At 42.1% G+C, this 21,173-nt stretch overlaps 1 protein-coding gene across 1 annotated transcript; it reads right to left on the reverse strand.

Annotated features, from left to right (window-relative positions):
• Positions 1-1,719: 1,719 nt before the first annotated feature.
• ttc14 (tetratricopeptide repeat domain 14) lies at positions 1,720-20,681 on the reverse strand. The gene is made up of 12 exons (XM_015971115.3): positions 20,329-20,681; positions 19,818-19,942; positions 19,253-19,452; positions 15,030-15,114; positions 13,323-13,452; positions 12,899-13,054; positions 11,984-12,055; positions 11,741-11,860; positions 5,752-5,874; positions 5,429-5,546; positions 3,010-3,116; positions 1,720-2,910 (listed from the first exon to the last, which is right to left on the reverse strand). The coding sequence occupies exons 1-12, from the start codon at positions 20,460-20,462 to the stop codon at positions 1,947-1,949; spliced, it is 2,334 nt and encodes a 777-aa protein (XP_015826601.3). The 5' UTR covers positions 20,463-20,681; the 3' UTR covers positions 1,720-1,946.
• Between the last annotated feature and the right edge of the window lie 492 nt (positions 20,682-21,173).

Below are 21,173 nucleotides of genomic sequence, written 5' to 3' on the forward strand. Positions count from 1 at the left end.
CTCCTCTGTCTTGTTTGTTTGCGACAAAGTCACATTTTATCTCATGAGATTTCCCGTTTGACCAGGGAAGGTTTAAGTGTGAAATCAGTCCACGTGTAATTTTTGCCAAGTTGACACACAACACGCCATCACCAAAACTAGTGTAAGGAGTTAATTTACATGTTATTTAATAAGCCATAAGACATAGGATTCCATAGCAAATATGAAATCAACCTTATGGATCTGTAGGTACTGTTTAACCAGAAGATTGGAACTTTTTATTGCAGGGATTAGGTAACAGCTTCGTATTAATTCCGAGACAACAGAAGAGAGAGAGTCAAGTTTAAAGGTTTAAAGATTTATTACTAAACAAATTAAAACTAGACCAACTTTAACACTAAATGTATGGTGTAACTAAGGTGAATGAGATGGAGAATGGTGTGATGTGGAATGTTGCTCAGAACCAGCAAATCTGAAGAAACGATTAGTTCTGGTGGGAAGTCAAAGTGATGTCTTCACACTAAGCTTTGGTTAGGAGATTCATAAACACATTCGATGCCATCCCGTCGGCCTACATACCCTTTTTTTAAGTCCCCGTTAGATCAGGAATGTCGAGGTCCAGCTTGACCATCTCTGGAACCAAAGCCGGTAGGAAAAGCAGTGGTTGCCGACCAGACCAGTCTTGAGATACTTCCGGGTCACGACAGTTTTGTTGTTATCTAGCGAGACCCAAACCTGGGTCCTGATGGTTCAGCTGTTATTCTGAAAGGAACCGTTGCAGCAGTTGGAACAGCAACAGATTTTATCCAGCTTGTCGTTGGTTCTTTTGGCTGAAGAGGAAAGTTACGGATTGGCCACTCCGTCAACTTCTCTAGAACGCTTTGAACTGGCGTTAAAGATGACGTGGGCATAGTTTTATACTTCGGATGTTTTGGTTTATGGTCGAATGAAAAGATGACAGATTTACCAAGCACCACCAAAACCACGCCTCCGTCAGATCTGGCAGATTCTGATTGGATCAGTAAAAGCAATGTGATATGTCTCTTAACGCTACGTGAGATCAGTCCTAGTGGAAACATTTAAAGTCATATTACTTATTATATTCTATAGGATTATAATAAAGTAATTAATATTTTGATTTCACAGATTGGTCACATCTTATTATTGACTAACACTTTGCTTGATTAGCTTTATTAAAAATAGATTTCTTTGATTTATTAAAAGGAGAGTCAATTCTTCATTCTTCTCTTGAGCTGGAAAGAAGCAAATGTATGAGACCTTGAGGCCATATGTCATGCAGACTAGTTCTGTGTCAGAGGAGAGGGGGAAATGACTTTTGGTGGAAAACAGTCATTTCACTCCGTTACACTAGTGTTTCCGTGTTTTTTAGGAGCTACTTTCTCAAGAGCCAGCTATTTGTGAACCGGGTTTAAAACCTGTTAAAACAATGCAGCGTGATGGCGTATCTAAATGAAAATGACAACATTTATGGAGTTTACATGCTTTATTGATTCAGCTGAGTTTGTTTACAGGAAAAAAAATGTTCTGGAAAACAGCTGGAACATCTGTAAAGCGTAAAAAGGTGCTGCAGCTACTCACAAAAATAAGAAGGCCACTGACAGAACATACAGAATGGCACACAGCAGTAAACAAGGCCGTCGACAACACAGAACTGTTTACAGCCTGGAAAAATATGCATCAAATGAGCGTCTAATTGGGAACGTTCAACAAATTCTCTGGAACAAAATTATGTCTCCAAAAGCATTTGCTGACATTGTAAAACAGAAGCTAATGCAGTGGCAGGCCACTATTCCACCAGAAGACATTTGAAAGGTTTGTTCTAACACTGAAAGTAACTCATAACTACAATGGTGTTTCGGCGTCTAACGTTTGTTTTTGATTCAGAGTCCAGACATATTTCCCATTTAAATACCTGTAAGGATGTGTTGTGGTTTTATTTTTTTCAGTTATTTTTGTGACTTGACTCCTTTCTCCTTCTCAAATTGGGCAATCTGGTTCAAAATATCCAACAGGTTAGAGGGCAGGCTTTTCTTAGCCCCTGCATCGTTCTGACCGTTTAGATTTCCGTCTGTCTCTGGTTTGGTTTTCGGACTCTCCTCCTCTGCTCTCCTCCCTCTACTCTCCTCCTCTTTTTCTGCCTCCTCGGGTTCCGGTCGTTTTTTATTCTCAACCCTAACACCGCTAAACGAGCTCCTGGTTGATGAATCGTGCCTCGTTCTCTTCTCAGGACATCTAGAAGTGAAACTAGGGTTTCCCGAATAGTCAGACTGGAAACTCGATGTCCGAGAGAATTCCAATTCTGCCGAGGAGCTGGACAAATTTCGTGCTTTACTATCCTCTAAGCTGCTTCTCCTCTTGGAGTCGCTGTCCCTCCTGCCTTTTGGGATATTCTCATTCCTTCTTTCCCTGCTTTGATCCCAGCTCCTGCCTCTCTTCTCCTCCATCTGAGGACTTCTGCCTTGGCTGATTTTGCTTTTTCCTGTCCAGCTATCTTTCCTGTCCCTTTTCTTTCTTTCTCTGTGAGAAGAGTCTGATGCCTCCTCCTCTGAAGCTGCTGACAAGGAATACAGCCGACTGACCCTTCTGTCTTCACTGGCCCTCCCCACTGCCTCGTCTTCATCACCTCCAAACATAGGACCACCTTTCTGATTGAGGAAAGTGGCAGAGGTGTTGGGAGGTGCAGGGTACCACTCCACTTCATCCTCCTCCTTCTCCTTGGGGTTTTTCCCCCTCTTACCCGCTTTACTCCTCCTGTGTTTCCTCCCACTCTCAGACTTTCTTCGCTTTTTCTTTCTTTTCTTGGACCTCCTGCGAGAAGAGGATGACGAGGAGGATGAGCTGCTGGAAGAGGAGGAGGAGGAGGGGGAGGAAGAAGAGGAAGAGGTAGATCGTTTACGTTTCCTCTTCATCCTAAAAATAAAAAAAATAAAGAAAAAATCCAGTGAAGATCTTTCAGTAGAAAAAGTGGTATTTGCTCGTGCTGGGTCCTGTTTACTTCATCCCACATACCTTTTCTCTTCTTTTAAGATCTTACGTAATTTCTCGGCACTCGTCGGGCCGCTCGTACCCTTGACCTGCTCCTTAGCGAGCGTTTCTTCGCGCAAACGGATCGATTTCTTTACGGTTGCCAAATAAATAAGGTATGACAGCAGCACGCAGGCAAAAAAATAAATAAAAGCCAGTAGGAAGATGACAAAACACATTCAAACCGTCATCATAAGAATTCAAGATACCCACAAAACAACATTCGTTCATTTATTTATTCAGTCATTTTATCAGAATCAGAAAGCAGGAGGATGAAAGGAAAGCAAACATATCACAAAATGAAGGCGAAATGAGCAACGTGGAATATTTACCATCGTGGTTTTGTAGTTGGAGAGTGACGTCGTTGGTATAAATGCAGCAGGACGAATAGACGTGCAGAAAATTCAGACAGCATTTGTTCCCCATTGTGATCAAGAAGGTTTCAACGTTACCGTATTTGTAGCCGGGACACGGCGCACACCGGTGTCCGGAGGAGTCGTCGTCATTTGCACGGAGCAGTTTCAGTTTTTTTGTTTTTCATCCCCCCACAAGGCAGATGACAAGGCCGTGGCAGTCAGAAGGTCAAAGGCCAGAGTACAGGAGTTGCAGATACAAACACACACACCAGACACTTCATCAGTATTACAAACCACTGCGTCAGGCAGAAATGAACACTAGCAGTGTGAGAGTCTGACTCTAACCCTGTTTTCTAATTCTGTCGTCATTTCATTCAGGAACTAAATAAAGTCAAAGAACAGCCGTTTAGTTACGTTTAAAAAAGCTGCAGCGGCTGACTTGGAAAACAAATAAGCCTAAAATATTTTTTCATGCCTTTTAACTACATTGTATAGCTATAAGTATTTTGTGGAGACTAAATAGTAAACGTGTCTAAAAACCTCCACCATTAACACATTTCGAACCGACAGCAAGTATCGGACCGTCCGATTGTCGGTCTCACCAAACCGCCGCACTTCCCTGGGTCCTCCTTTCATTACACACACATACTTATCAACAGAACACCACAGGTGTGAGAGGTTCTCCTCTCAATATGATCAGAGAAGGAGAAACAGCCAGCTGCTACCACTTCAACTTTAGGACAAACTATAGATTCAAATTCAGACAACTAGAGATGTTTGGACCTAGAAAACAGGGACTGGTGTTTAGCGTCATCTCATTTCCGCTGGAGATGCAGGTTTCTGGTTCCAGTGGACAGGGCCATAGCAAAGACACTCGAGGGGACGGGCGAGTGTTCCGTGACTGGGTTTGCATTCAAAACCTAGCTTGTTTGCAGATTCACTCTAACAGCTTTAACAAGGAAGTTCTTTAAAGTGGCAGGAAACTTGACAATTTTACACTGTTTAGTGAAAACCCAGGGTGGACACTAGAAATCTGAATAATAATAAACAACAACTGGGTTAACTGCTCTGTCAGGGTTGGATGGATCCCTTTAGAACAGAGTTCAGAAAGTTTTGATGTCATTTCTATGTCAGATTCAAATCCCGTTAACCTTAAAAAGACAAATAAAGGTGTCTAATATTTAAGTGACCTTGTGGCTAGTTCAGAAAAAGAAGAAGACGATTTGACTTCTACACAGAACTTCAAATTAAATCCGAATTTAGGTGAAACCGTAGCTAAACTTTGAGCTAAAACTTTGAGGTAGCTATTATCGTAGATTGGTTTAATATTTAAGTGTGAGGGATTTATCTCCTCACTAGTAGTTATGTCTCTTGTTTCTGTTTAATCCTGCCTTTCTGTGTGTGTTTTAGGTCAAAAAAAGCTTGGTAATCTATAAATTACTTTAAGTTAAGTTGATTTATTGGTGATCATCACTCCTTTCCTTCTGAGGTCATTTGTTTAAGTGTTGCCATGGAAGCGCGCCCATAGGCAGCCATGATCAGTTCCTGGTGTGCTGAGGGAGAAACTAACTGACTGAGGGGGGGGGGGGGGGGGGGGGGGGGGTTTATCTTGTGTTTGTTTAAGTGTAGTTGTTGTTGTTTTTGTTCTTTTGAGTTTCGGTAGGAGGTAAATATGTAAGTAGATTGTTTGAAATATTTTGTTGAGATGTACTTTATTGATTGTAAGATTTCAAGCTAATTGTTTCCCCCTGCCCATGTCATAATGGTTTAGCTTTAAAAGGGCCAGATGGATTTGGCACTGTTGTTGGTCGGTTGATTGCTTGTTAAGGGGAATCCATGCCCCAATGTCATGGATTGTGTGCATTCAAAAAAAAAAAAGATAAAAAGTCAGAGCTCTGCAACATCCTGGACTCTTGCTTTTTCTTCTGTTGACAAACAACTGGTAACATCCTGAGTGAGTGACAGGGCAGAGGTTCTGTCTGAGCCAAAACCTTACAATAAGGCTAAACGCACACGGTTGTGAGGTGTGTGGGTTCTGTCCCGCTCACCTGTATGGTTTCAGTGATGTTGTGTAAGGCCTCTTTTGCCTCAGGATTCGACTCATCTAGAGTCCGAGCTCTCCGATACAATCCCTCTGCTGTTACTAGTTTCTCCTGTTCCTCGAGCCTAAACAAGCCAGAAAATACAACACAGTATCAACAAATGCATCTATTATACACGTATACCATTCATAACTAATCTTTACAGATGAACCTTTCAAAACTAAAGTTGCTTTCATGCTACAAATGCTTTGGGGTCAGGCTGCAGAATTAAAATGAACTTTCAAAATAAAAGCATGGATTTGATAATAGAGGAGTGGCATTCTGCTTACTGTTTTCCTCGCTCCACGAGAGTCTGGCACAGGTATTTCTTTGCGTTGCGATGATCTGGACAAGTTTTCAGAGCCAGTTCAAAATCACTTATCGCCTTCATGATGCTACCTTTGTTTGCATAGCTAGAGGTAGAGAAACAACATTTTAAATTAATAAATAAAACACTCAAGTTGTGTTTTGTCAAAATGCTTAAAAGTACATGATATAAGAATGACATCCTGTGGTCAAATTGGGTACTGCAGCCCATTTACTAACTACACATGTCACTCTAGCCCAGGGGTCACCAATTCTGGTCCTCGAGGGCTCCTGCACATGTTAGCTGTTTCTAACAGGCCTGTGCAGAGTTAAGGAGAGGATTAAATTACTCCATTCAGGTGTTGTAGAGCAGGAAACACAGAAAACTAGCAGGATGGAAGCCCTCGAGGACTGGACTGGAAGGCTGGTTGACTGCTGACGCTCCCTGGCGGTAAAGCGTTTCCTGTTTCCTGTTTTCAGTGTTGCACTACGTGTAGCTGTTTGGTGTTTGTGGCTCACTGAAACTGATTTTATTTCTCTGTACTAGGATATCTCTGAGTTATTGTAGCAGATAAGCATGCTAAAACACACATTTGCTGTTGTTCCACCTAGCTTTTAGGGAACCATTTGAGTTTGCACACAGTTTATTTGGTGTTGAACAGTTTGCTCGTCCAGTTAGCTTAGCCTCAGCACGGCTATGGCTACTTCTGTCTCTGCTTCTCCGTCTCCTATCTCTTGCTCTCTGTGTCAGATGTTTAGTTACTCCTCTGCCTCCTTTAGTGATAATGGGACGTGTAATAAATGTAGCATTTTTGTAGCTTTGGAGGCGAGGCTGTCGGAATTGGAGGCCCGGCTCTGCGCTGTTGAAAGGCCCGTAAACAACCGTAGCTACTTAGCTAGCGCGGGGCTGACTAGCTCAGAACCACCCCATAGCGGTCCTCCAGCAGAACCCGAGCAGCCGGGACCTCAGGCCGGCTGGGTGACGGTACGCAGGAAGCGTAGAACCCAACCCGTGGGCCACCACCAACCCGTCCACGTTTCTAATAGATTTTCCCCGCTCAGTGACGCACCCACTGACAAGCCGACTCTGATCATTGGCAGCTCCATAGTCAGAAACGTGGCATTAGAGACTCCAGCAACCATAGTTAAATGTTTACCTGGGGCCAGAGCGGGCGACATTAAATCTTACCTGAAACTGCTGGCTAAGGATAAGCGTAAATACAGTAAGATTGTTATTCACGCTGGCGGTAACGACACCCGGTTACGCCAATCGGAGGTCACTTAAATTAATGTTGCTTCGGTGTGCATGTTTGCCAAAACAATGTCGGACTCCGTAATTTTCTCTGGCCCCCTGCCTGATCGGACCAGTGACGACATGTTTAGCCGCATGCTGTCCTTCAACTGCTGGTTGTCTAGGTGGTGTCCTGAAAACAACGTGGGCTACATTGATAATTGGAAAACTTTTTGGGGAAAACCTGGTCTGATGCGGAGAGACGGCATCCACCCCTCTTTGGATGGAGCAGCTCTTCTTTCTAGGAACATGGCCAGTTTTATTAGTCCTCCATGACAACCCAGGGTCCAGACCAGGAAGCAGAGTCGTAGTTTAACCCACCCCTCTGCAGCTTCTGTACTGTTACCCACCCACTACCCCATAGAGACGGTGTCCTGACCACGGCCAAAACCACACAGATTAAATATCAGGCTTAATAAAGCAAATCATGGAAATCTCACAAATATTAGAACAAATTCAACTGAGCAGAAAATTAGAAAAATTAAATGTGGGTTGTTGAACATTAGGACACACCACGTTGGCAAATCAGCATAATACTGCCGCCACGGTGCATCTTATGAACTAGGGATGCACCGATCAGGTTTTTTGCTGCCGATCACCGATACCGATATCAAAGAATGCTGATCACCGATACCGATCACGTTCATTGGCCAGAAATTTTCTACAACATTATAATGAGTGCTACAAACTACATAATCTGGGAATAAAGGAAATGTAACCTAACCTAAAATGGTCTGTATGACCCCCAAATTCCACTACCTCCGCTCCGCTCCGGTCAGCCCCCGCCTTCCGCAGCCACTCGCTTCCGAACTCAATTTTTACTATACCCGCTCTACAACGGCTCCGCTCCGGTGCGGAGACCTGAGGTGCGCAAACAAGCCTGCGCGGGATTTTCGAGATCTTGCGATACAGTCCGAGCAGTAAACGCGGAAGTTAGATCCAAACACCCGTTGTGTGGGAGAAACATCGGCATGAACTGTTTAATCCGCCCATCATTTGTGTTGACAGATCAGCAGTGTTTGGATCAACAAAGTGTGACTACTTTGATAGTAGAAACTGTATTTATGGCTTACTTTTGTGCATTTAAACTTCAGCCGCCATTGATAGTTGTTAAAAGTTGTTAAACCTGTGCATATGAAACAAAAAACGCCTTTTGTTTATCGATTTATTGTGAAAAACGGAAATTGTGCTCGCTCCTTTTCCTGTTGGGCCGTTGTGATTTCTGTCCATTTACTGCGGAGGTGCTCTGGCGTCCGGCGAAAATAGGATCGATTCTATTTTTGCCGGACGCCGGAACAGAGGGCGGCGCACGGCGCCGCACTGCCGGAGCACGGCCGCAGTAGTGGAATTGCTCTGATTGACTACAACGGGACCGATTTTGCTCCGGCGTTCGTGTCGGAGCGGAGCGCAGCGGAGCGGAGGTAGTGGAATTTGGGGGTTAGGGTTGTCACGGTGTGAAAATTTAACCTCACGGTTATTGTGACCAAAATTACCACGGTTTTCGGTATTATCGCGGTATTTTTTTTAAACGTGCTACATTTTCACACAATTAAATAAACCCTGTATGTCAGGAAATATTGTCCTCAGTTTGTGTCTAAATTTTGCCTAAAATGTGTTATTTTGTAATTAAGTTGTTTATTTGTTTACATTTCCCCCTTCAGTCTTTAAAATACCAATATTTGCCCATAACTTCTTATTTTATGTCTGTTTGATGTCATCATTTTAAAAATATTAGATCAGATGATACTCAGTACTCAAGTAGCCTTCTAATCAGATACTTTTTTACCCTTACTTGAGTAACAAACCCTATATCAGGAGAATGTTGTCCTCGGTTTGTGTCCTTCCAGTGAGCTTTGCAGATGTGGGAAAATGTCATCAGGCAGTAATCATTGTTAAATTCATAATTATTCTCGGAGAGAGACCAACTCTTATCGGCCCCTGGGAGCCCCGTAATGCATAGCCTCATTTCAACATGGCGGTGTCCGCGACACGGTTTATATGCAGGTAGCGGCGCTGCGGCTGCTTTATATAGCCACTCGTTGCATTCTCCCTCAACCCAAATCCTCGGATCACACATTTTAGCTAAAACGCTAACGTTAGCTTGCCTTGCGTTGACTGTAGAGTTGTGGGTGATGGTCACGCAGATGTGTCATGAGATTTGAAGCGTTGCTGCCTTTCACAGACACTTTTTCTGCTCGTGCTGCAAACAGGATAGCCGTCCGTCTTCCATAAACTCCCTCGGCATTCTTCAAATATCTAAAAGATGCCCGTACTTCCGACTTTGTCTTCTTTGAGGGATAATAAATGTCCTCCTGAGTGCTGCCGTCTCCTCCTTTGACCATTGTTTCAGCTTTAGCTTCAAGAAAGTTTTGTTGTAAACAAAGCGCGCATGTGCCGCCGGCAACTTCAGCCGATGATACGGTGGCTGGTAAGGGTCACCGCGCCTACACCGCAGCCACGGTAAACCCACCAACATAATATAGTTTTTTTAAAAACAAGACGGTTATTATTGTCAACTTTTTTTCTTTTCTTTTTTTTACCGGGGTTTAGCGCTACACTGGTTACCGTGACAACCCTACCTGATCGGTTTGCTTTGATCTATTTTGAAAATTCCGATCAAAACCGATAGGGGCGCTATCGGCCGATTACGATCAAATGCCGATCCATCGGTGCATCCCTATTATGAACGTGCCGTGGCGGCATGGTGATGCAGGACTATTGTGGTATTTGTGACGCCATGCTTGGTAGTAATATTGTTGCAACACTGAACTTGTGAATGCATATTACGCCTTCTCGCAACAAAGGCAGGTGTCGTGATATGTCGCGTGTGGAATTACTGTAAAACTTGGGCAGGAAACTATATTGAAGATGAAGATTAACACAGGCAGTAAGTTTTGCCTTTTGAAAAGAATCAGCTGAGATGATTAAGTGAAGCAAAGCAGAGCTCCAGGAGCTTCTCTCTGTTGGATCTGGAGATCAGATCACCTGACGGTTCACAGGGACTGTGGAGGACAGATTCCTTTAGATGTTTGTCAGAAAAACTCAACGAGCATGGTTCTGATTGCAATAGAAGGCAAATTATGTCCAAGATAGGGGTTGTATCAACTAGTCGACTAGTTGACTTCACTGCTCTGTAGTGACTTCTTACGCCTTTCATAGACTAGTCGCTGTCACGTGATAATGACTGTAGCGTCACGAAAGGCCTCTAATTTGTGACAAAGGTCACATGTTCCCAGCTGGGTCAAGCTGGGTCGAACTGTAACTTTGCCCCACAGATTAACCCGCCAGTGCTTCATAAACACTGTTATGGAATATCGCAGGTTTCCCTAATATCGTGCAGCCCTAATTTGTTCTGTTCCATTAATGAGATTAGATCACATTTGATGCCTAATTTTAAAAATGATTTGTCGATTAATTTGAAAATACTTTTTGGCTAAGCCAAAAATAAGGACTCGTTTAAAAATTAAAGATGTATTTGAAACGGGGTCGTATGTGAAGACAAACCTGCCAAGAAACCAAAGATCTTTGATGATTCAGCTGTGAACTCGTAGAAGAAGAAGTAGAAGAAGAAGTAGAAGTAGAAGAAGAAGTAGAAGAAGAAGTAGAAGTAGAAGAAGAAGTAGAAGAAGAAGTAGAAGAAGTAGAAGTAGAAGTAGAAGAAGAAGTAGAAGAAGTAGAAGTAGAAGAAGGAGAAGAAGGAGAAGAAGAAGAAAATATCTTTTCTATAGCGCCTCTCAAGATAAAAATCATCCTCCCCCTAGCGGCTAGGGGCTAGAAAAATGACACTATCTTTCCCTGTCACACCCCTGGAGATTGACCCATCCTTGTTGAACACATCCCCAGGAGTAAATCAAGCTGACCTTGAAATGGAAATGGCCGATATTGCTGACAAAGATTTGTGGATGTCAAAATTCAAAAGTCTGGCAGCCGCACTTGAAGACGTCACTCGTCAGAAAGCACATGCTGCCCAAAACCACAAACGGAGCGAAATTGAACGCCTCCCAACACCTGAGAAACTTGTGTTTGACACATGGGACGCTCTTCCTGACAGTTATAGGTGCATGAAGAATTATGCATTTGGCGTCTTATCCATCTTTGGTTAAAAAAAGATGTGTTGCCTACATATAAGGCTTTGAATTTCTTGCGGCTCTAGACAGATTTGTTTTTTGGTCCAATATGGCTCTTTGAACATTTTGGGTTGCTGACCCCTTCCCTAGCCATAGAGACCAGTAGGTCCACTCAAACTCCTGAAGAGGACAGACTTTGTAGGCTGGGCCATTTAGGAGAAGTTGAAAATGAAATTCATTTTGTGTTATATTGTCCAAGATATGATGATTTTAGAAATGTATTATTGGGTGATCTATTTGTCCAAAAGCCTGAAATGTTTTAGGTCAACGATGACGACAAGATGAAGTGGTTATTTAATTTTAATGTGTATAAAATGGCTACTTTTGTTTGTCAAAGCTGCTTGAGGCATCAGACCTGCCTATTTAGATAAGTATTAGTTTGGTGTATTTATTATTTTGTCATTTGTTTAATGTTGATGGTATGGGTGTCTTATAAGCCCACTGGGGCAAGACATACTATGGTACGTAAGACTAAATAATAATAAATCTATTCATTCATTCTATTCATATTTAAAACAAAAAAAATGTGATGTTTTCAAACGGAGACTAACTCACAGAGCTCCCCGTGCCACCAGCGCTTCCACATTATTTGGGTCAATGTCCAAAGCTTTGTTGTATTCGTTCATGGCATCTACGTGGCGGCCATGTTTAAAGTGGTCCACTCCAGCCCGGACGCTGGCAGAAGGAGTTAAACAAAGTTAAAGCAGAAGGAGGCGTGAAACAGATGGGCTGTAAACATCATTTGCATGTTCACTACTTTCACCATTAGCTATGACTAAGTTAATAGTTTAACGTTACCACTTCAAGGCCCAGGACGCTGACTGCTTCTTCCGGATTTCCGAAGCAAAATCATCTTCTTGGAAAAGTTTACTGTAAAAAAAAAAAAAAACAAAAGAGAGAAACTCCTAAATAATAACTCTCCAAGGATTATTGTTTAAAACCAATAAAACCAATAAACTGAAAATAGTCTTTCAGCAGTTTGAGTTCATCACATTTGGTTTATTTTCATTAAAGAAACTGATTTAAAGACTTTCTTTGAGCCCTTGTCCACTCACCACTGCTTTGTATTCTATGTACATGTTTTAAAGACCAAGTTCACTTGTTTTTTATACACAATAGCAGTGGTATCTAGTACAAATGAATGCCTTGTGAGTCATTCACTGTGGGGAAAAAGCTCTGGTGCTCCTGTTTGTGCAACTACAAGTTAGCCAGAGGAGTAGGGAGCGGAGCACGGCAGGATTTGGAGTCTTATTTCCTGATATTTGGGAATCTCACTTCTGATTGGCTAATGGCAACACGACTCTACCACTGACTGTTTTCTTTGCAACGTTGACGTTTTATCTCCATAAATAACACAAGCCGGGAGGAGTTCCACCATGTGGTGGAGTTGCTAATGCTAACAGTTAGCTTCTACTAGCCGAGATGGGCTCTGCTCTCTCCTGGACGCTAAACCAACGATAGCCATCGTCCGTGAATGCTAATGTCCAATGTGATGGGGATCTGACTAGTTTTTCTAATCCAAGCATTTCCCCAACTATTTTCCATCAGTGGATTATGCAAGAAATAAGGGTAGAAGGCTATATTCACATGAAACTCAAGAGTGGCCAATCAGATTTCCAAAACAACAAGTAATAATCGGTTTCTCAGTGAACTTGCACTTTAAAGTAGCATTGAGTAATATATAAAAACTCTGTGCCCAGTTCCCACACTTACCACTGTAGACCTCGCATCATTGACGGAGGACGCGTGTCACTGATTCCCACCTTCTCCAGCAGGTATTCGACAACAGAAGGATTTTGGTAACCATGGCACCTACTGAGTATTCGTTCATATGTCTCATTGAAGTCAGCAGCTGCAGAAAGGCTGCGACTGAGGAAAGAATACAAAAAACCAACTGTAAAACCCCATAAAGTTATACAATTTAAAGAAAACTTTTAACCGGTTTTACCAACTTATTTGTTCAGATGTTCTTTAAACACCTATATAATTAAACAATTTCAGACCAAACTTTCTAACAACTTCTTTAAAGATCACAAAAGCACTAAAATGTGACGACCACATTTTTACTTGAGGATCAAATTTGAATTTCATTCAACTGAACCATGCACTGTTCAGTATACCAGTGTGTTGTTATTACCTGTAATGAATGGGCAGCTCTTCTCGAGTTATGACACCCAGTTTGATGTCCTTTAAGCTGGGAGAAAGACAGGCCTGCTGGAGGGACACTGTGATCTTTTCCTGGTACCGGTCAATGTCCTTCACTCCACCTGGAGTTTAAAAAAGCACATCCGTCACAAATCACACACCTGCTGCTTCAGTTTTATCATATTTGGTGGTTTACTGAAGTTTAATGTAACACAATAATGTAAGTCCACTGTTCTGGTTATCACAGCTACAGTTGGTGCTAGTAGAACATGTAGACAACATCAAATTCCTGGGCATCCACATCAGCTCAGATCTAACCTGGTCACTGAACATTTCTTTTTTGGTAAAGAAGGCCCAGCAAAGACTCTTCTTCCTTAGGAAGCTGAAGGGAGCTGGTCTCTCCCCCCAACTGAACTTCTACAAAGCCATGGTTGAGAGCATCCTATCACTCAGTATGATGGTGTGGTATGGGAGCTGTACCGTCCAGAACAAAAAAGACCTGGCCAGGGTGGTGAAAACTGCTCAGTGGACAGTGGGGAGCCCACTACCAGATCTGGGCGCAGTATATACCATCCGACTACACAGGAAGGCTAACCGTATTTCTGCTGATCCCTTCCATCCAGGTCACAAACTGTTTATGCCGCCACCATCCAGGAAACGGTACAGGAATATCAAGGCCACAACCACCAGGCTGAGGAACAACTTCTGTGGCCCTGCAGATACCTACACTCCCAACCAATGACCCATGAGACTATTAAGCTTGGTTTATGCTTGACGCGTCCGCAAGGTTCGCACGGCTCCGCGCGGCAAAATTGCGTCATTTTGACAACCACGCCCCTCCACCGCGCCTCCGCACGGCCCAAGGTTTCCACACCGCGCACCTAGGAAATCTTCTAACCACGCGGACGGTCGGACGTGGAAAAACATGGCGGACTGGTAAGAACTAGTATGGCAGAGGTTTGTAAATACAGACATTTGTATGATTCAGCTCTCAGAGATCACCGTGATCAACATGTTAATAATTCTTGGAGCGAAATAGCTCGCACTGTCGGAAAAGACGAGGACGCTGTTAAAAAACGCTGGAATGCCATGTTGTAAACAACAGTAACTTTTACTTCTACTATGGTGTAGTGTTGGATGCATGCTGTAGAGCTCCATGCTGCCCCCTACAGTTTGGGAGAATATTGGCTCACCGCAGAGACAAGCCGCATGAACCATAAACGCTGCGAGTTGTGAAGCACGTTCCATCTGCGAGCCGCATCAACCAAGCAGAAAGTAAATGTGTCAAGCATAAACCAATCCTTAGACTTTTAATGACGGGTTGGTTGTAATTCACAATGATCCTGTTTTTTCATGCTGTTATTGTCCTGTTCACACTTGAATCCTCTATGTGTAACAACAAGAAGTGCAATAATATCAATCAACATGTCGATCAGCACAACATTTATCTTTTAAATTCTTTAGCTTGTTTACTCATCCTACTAGCGTGTGTATGGCTCCCTAAAAGGATGGTTATGTTTTGTTCTATTTTTACTCTTCATGTTTTTATCCTTCTATTTGTGGTCTTAGTGCCCTCTAAGCTCAGAGCTACCAACCAAATATTGTTATGTGTATGCAATGCATAATGACAATAAAGAATTCAATTCAATACAATACATGTGATAATTAAATTTCTGATTTCTGGAAGAAAATAACTAACCTCTGATTAAGTCACCAATCTGAAAGTAATTCAGCGGATCATCATGGCTGCCAGTGGAGGGAATTTCCCTGATGTGACACAGAGCCTAAAGTGAAAAATATAAAGAAAATTAGCAGCAGAAGATAATGTGAAAGTTAAATAAGTGTACTGTACTCCCCAGCACAAATAGATGGCCGCTATGCGGCATGGTCGACAGCAGGGATCGGACCATTTTGCTCAATGGCAGGGAAGGATGGACTACATAGTTTTGACAAATTAAGGGACACCTATGGTTTGGAAAACCTGGATTTTTTTTAGATCTCTCCAAGTCAGGTCTTATTTCAACAGTAACATAAAAAACACGGAAGAACAGAGGGACGGTCTAGTCTCCCTTATAAAAGAGGCAATATCAAAGTAAGATTAAAAACAAACTAATTACCAAACTTTATCAGAACCTACAGTCACTCAAAGACCAATCAACTACTTATATTAAAATTAAATGGTAAAGGGAAGCACAAGTCACCATATCAGATGAAAGTTGGGGAATTATATGTGAAACACAGAGGAAAACTACTAGTTCGGGTTACTGGAGGGAATTCACTGGGAAACATTTTTACCAGGTTCTTTATAACCCCTAAAATAAAATGCAAACAGAGAGGCCAACCGAGAGAAGGGCACTGCTGGAGACAATGTGAGGAAAACATGGCAGACCACTCCCATATTTTTTGAAAATGCCAGGTAATTCAGCCATATTGGAGGGAGATGGTCGACACAATCACAGTCGTGACGGTATGTAAGTTAGTTAAAGTCCCATTAGTTGTCACACACACAGGTGTGTGTGCGAAATTTGTTCTCCTCATTTGACCCATCCCCTGGGGGAGCGGTGAGCTGCACACACAGCCGTGCTCGGGAACTATTTGGTGGTTTAACCCCCCAATCCAACCCTTAATGCTGAGTGTCAAGCAGGGAGGCACTGGGTCCCATTTTTCAAAGTCTTTGGTATGACCCGACCAGGAATTGAACCCCTGATCTCCCAGTCTCAGGGCGGACACTCTACCCCTAGGCCACAGAGAAAGGTTAAGGATTTCTGTACTGTTTATTTGGGTGATATCCCATCAGTGGTCCCCACAAGAGACAAATATTTAATGAATATCATGCTGGCAGCAGGCAAAAAAGCGCTTACCAGGAAATGGCTAGAGAAGAATGCCCCAACAAGGAAAGACTGGTAGGGAATAGTCGAGGAAATATATAAGATGGAAAAACTGACAGCCTTTTTGAACCGTAAATTAGATCGTTTTCATTGGAATTGGGAGAAATGAGAGAGATTTACTAACAGCAATAACACGCAACGATGGAGGGCAGGTTGTAAAACTAAGGTTTAGCCTACTCCCATATGTTTACTGGAAGTGGAAGAGCCTGCTGCGGATACGAACGCTTCATAATGGACTGGAAACACCCCTTCAGAACATCATCAGAGGCGGAACATTAAGGGCTACATGGACCCCGACATACGGGCAAAACCTGAGGTCATGGGACTCGGAAGAGAAGGGAGGATGGCTCTCCCGGAACAGGACGGGCCCGACGGTTCCACTGTGCCAATAGTTGTTGTATGCTTTATGTACCTTAACAAAACTTTCAATGAAAAGAAAATATTTAAAAAAATAATAATAATAATAAGTGTACTGTAGGTTGTTGAACATATTTAACACAGGATTTATTTACGTCTGCCTGTTTACTTGCTGTGAAACAATCTAAGGAATGGGACATTTTATGTTGTTAACTGGTTGATGAAAAGCGAGATCATGTTAGCGTGCACCAGTCAGGTCACTCGGGTCTGCAGACCTTGGGAATTTGAAAATACCACGTGCAATTTCTAAATCCGATGAAGCTGCATTCAGCGTGTTGCACCAGCATTTTGGAACACCCTGGCTTTAGATCTTAGAGGAGCACCCACTCTTATTTTTAAAACTAGTTTAAAACCATTTTTATTCAAAGAATCATATAATTAAAGAACTCGGTAATGCGTCCTTTTACAGTCCCCTAATTACTTAGTACTTACATGGTATTTACATTGTAAGTTAAAGTGTATTATTGTTTCTGAGCTCTTAAACAGTTAACATGTAACTAACGTTCAGTTCTAGTTTTCATTTTTATTAATCATTCCCAGTAAATACTGCTTTACAAAATAATTACACTTTATTACAATTATACACTTCAATTACACAATAATACACTAACTTACTATGTAATTACCATGTAAGTACTTAGTAGTTTTATAAAGCAATTTTCGACAATCTTATGATTAAGAAGCTCCTTTACTGATTTTATTTAGTTTTAGTTAACTTACTGATTTTATTCTATTTATTACTATTATTATATGATAATTTGTATCATTTGGTTTTATGTTATTCGTATTATTTGTCTTTACTCATTCGCTGCCAGCTGTTTCCTGATCGCTAAAGCCGTTCGCTGCCAGCGTTTCTCACTGTTTTTACTATTTTTTTAAGAGTCACAGAACGTTGTGCTCTAGGATGATGTTGACACCAAAACAACCAAAACAAAGCGGAGACTCAGCTCTTACATCAGGAAGAATCCGTGCGTTTCGAGCGTTATCCGTTCTTTCATAATCCGTAGTCGAATTGTGATCAGCAGAAGCTTTTCCGGTTCGCGCCTCACTTTTTTTACAGCAGCGGCCCAAAACGATCTCCTAACACATGGATGTTCTGCTTCCTGATCACGTGACGTGTGACGTACGTGGATGAAGATCGGCTTCAGAGCTGAGATGTTTGTTCTCACGGTGCGGGGGCTCGTTCCGATGCCCACACAGTAAAAAAAAAATGCAAATACCACATTTGCCGTTATTGGTAGTGAATGAGTTAACTGCTTTTGCACCTGTAATGTGTCATTGTGTACCTACTGAGAATTTACACACACTTATAGCAGTGTGCATGCATTCAATGTATATTTACATTGGTGTTTACAGGTCTACAGCTTATTCGTGTGTAATGATCTCTTGTGAAGCGCATTGCACTTGCATGAAATGGGCTATATATATATAAGTTTTGGTTGATTTTTGATTGATCGAATGCTGCCAGACAACATTTCATATTTACAAACACAAAAATTCACACACTGCAAACGAGTTGGGCAAAATGTTTTGAATTTGAAAACAATGGTCGCTGCATTTTTGGTTCTTTTTTAAAACACAGATTTTCTCTTCACCTTGCTGATGTTTCGTTCGTGGCTGCAAACTTCCTCAGAGCTGACGCTGATGGTGGCGTCACTTCCTACTCCGTTTATCCGCGGGCAGCAGAGGACGTTGTCGCCCTCTGCTGCCCACTCTCCCCTCACCGATGATGCAGTCCCATGCACGATCCAACGTGTAAACTCCATCGTCTCTGTTCATGGTCCCACATCCACGTCTCCTTATCTCTATAGCTTCTTTTATCCATCTTTTGTATTTCTGTTGTTCGGTGTTTATGATCCTTGTGTTGTCCCAGTCCATTACATGGTTTTCTCTTGTGCAGTGATCTGTTACGGCTAACTTCTTTATTGTACTTTCTGCTTCTTGTTTTGCTGCTCTTGTGTGTCGACTTGTTTCTCTCTCGCTTTCCTTTCTATGTTCTATTGTTCGTGTGTTGAGTTGGCGTCCGGTTTCTCCTATGTATGTTTTATTGCAGAGTTTGCATGGGATTTCGTAAACGACTCCACATTTAAGTCCATCTGGTGTACTAGTCTGTTTCTAACTGTTGTTTATGGTTTTGTTGGTGTGTTGTGTTTTTTTCATTGTTGCTGTTATTTATTCTGTTATGCCTTTGATGTATGGTAGGGTTATCACTGGTATTGGTTCCTGTCTTTCTTGAGAGAGAGAGAGGACAGCAGAGGGCGACAACGTCCTCTGATAAACAGAGTAGGAAGTGACGCCACCATCAGCGTCAGCTCTGAGGAAGTTTGCAGCCGCGAACGAAACTGTCAGCAAGGTAAAAAGAAACCTTTTCTGTGTTTTAAAAAAGAACCAACAATGCAGTTAGAAAAGCAACACAGCACGAACGTACCAAAGATGTTTAAAGACAAAAAAACGGTCGCTGTTTTAAGAGGTCACTCAGGAATTCTAAGAAAATAAGTTCCTTCATTAATCACAGCTGACTGCCAGCCCATGTCGTCTCCATTTCAAGCGGACAGGCGGAGCCAGCAAAATTAGCTTTTGACCAGAATCTATCCAGCAAACAGTTTCTTTGACCTACCGACAACTCTAGGTTTTCTATGTCTCTCTTCAGGCCTCCTGCCATGCAAAGCAGAGTGAGAAAGAAGCCATATTCTCGAATGTTGTTAATCCGTCCCACCACAATGTCTCCTTTCTCCAAGTCCCTGTAAATCATGGATCTTCTCTCTTCATATGATAGCTCCATGAACACCTCCACGGGTGGCATGATTGCGTAAGGCTCTGCAACAACACACACGATCAAAACATGTCTGAAACATCAAGGCATTTTATCAGAAAAGCTCCACATTTATTTGATGATATTCTTTTAGTCCAGACTGAATCTCTTTGTAAATCACGTTGTATACCAGTGTGCAATGACAATAAAAATGATCTTCAATCAAAATATTTGTATTTTATTGTGATTTTTACAGAAAATTATTCTGAATATAAACTATTTAAATTATTACTCAGTTAATATTTATGAGTTTGTTAAAAAGAGAAGGAGGTGTTTTTAACTACCTTTAATAAGACAAAGAGGAAGCAAAGTTTTAAACTGGATCTAACTTCATAAAGGGTACACATATTGCGAGAGAGCCAACACACACCTCCAGCCTCTTCTTCCTCATGCTCCTGTTCTTGAGGTGTAGCTGTCCTCCATGATGGGCTGAACAGGATGTCAGCTTTCCTGGCAATAAACTGCTCCACGAGTGGGCTGTGCGGTTCATCACCCCTGCAGCACAAAAACAAAACACAACCAAAATCAAAACAAATAAAACAATAAAGGTTCACTTCCAGGGAAACTAGATCGTTTCGGGCAGACCATATAAACTATTTTCACTACTGGCTTCACTGCACTGGTTTTCAGGGATGCAAAATAGCCGCGCTGAAATCCAAAACTTCAGGATGTACTTTAAATACTGACAAAGTTGGAAGTACAGTGGTAAAATGTAAATTATCTGGTATTATGAGTCTGTTTCGTTCTGGTCAAACTACTTGTGGCTTTGGAGCTTAACAGGCTGCTCAAATGTGTGACAATCATGTCAAAAAGCTAAGTATCTAATTGATAAAAAATAGTTTAATTTTATGAAATCTGCTAACTCTGCGTTGTTAGCATACCTGTCGTACGTGGCTTTGGACAGGTCAGGCAGCACCGCCTGGAAGTCTGGGTTTTCCGCTTGCTCACATTTCAGTTTGGTAAACAGAGACTCTCCGTGATGGATGAGAGTCTGCCTCAACAAGTCTCGGTCCATTTTCTGTCCTTAGTCACATTTTACATACCATAAACGATGCGTTTTGGTTTCACTAAAGACAGCGCGTTTAAAAACGTTATGATCGTAAACACGGGCAATGAATCGTTTAAAGGGTGGGAAATGAAATTTTCGAAACTCAACTACGCTGCTTTGAATGTTGCTCAAGCTAACAAAACAAAATGCTAACTCTTCGGAATGCGTGCTTTATCTTGTTATCGTGCAAACAAATCAGAGTATATCAATAGTTACAAAGTACGTATATAAATACACAACACTATGTTAAACAAAGCGATATGTTGCATTTGGTTTAGCAGCACGAGTGAACTCAAATACTCAAATTTTATAGTTTAGCTTGAGATTGCTTCGAACGACTCGGGCGGTGTGTTACACTAAAGTTACCGGTAGAAACAAACTGCAGGTAGGAACCTTCGTGACCATGATCAGCACTAAATTATCGTGAATATGACACGAAATGCTGTGAGACCGGGTTGTTTATTAACAGTCGCAGCACGAAGTGAACACAACAGCTAGCCAGGACAAGCTCCAACTAAAAACTGATGATCTAGACAGCATATAGACAGCAGAGGGAGTGTGTGAACCAGTCAATGACCAGCCGAGGGCTGCTAGTCCCTAGCGTATCTAGTAGTAACGCCAGTAAAGGTGCTATTCCTCAGTAAGCAGCGCCAGCCTCTCAGTTACTGGCGCCAGCTT

This window comes from Nothobranchius furzeri, chromosome 8 (genome assembly GCF_043380555.1).
Source record: "Nothobranchius furzeri strain GRZ-AD chromosome 8, NfurGRZ-RIMD1, whole genome shotgun sequence".
Classification (NCBI taxonomy): Eukaryota; Metazoa; Chordata; class Actinopteri; order Cyprinodontiformes; family Nothobranchiidae; genus Nothobranchius; species Nothobranchius furzeri.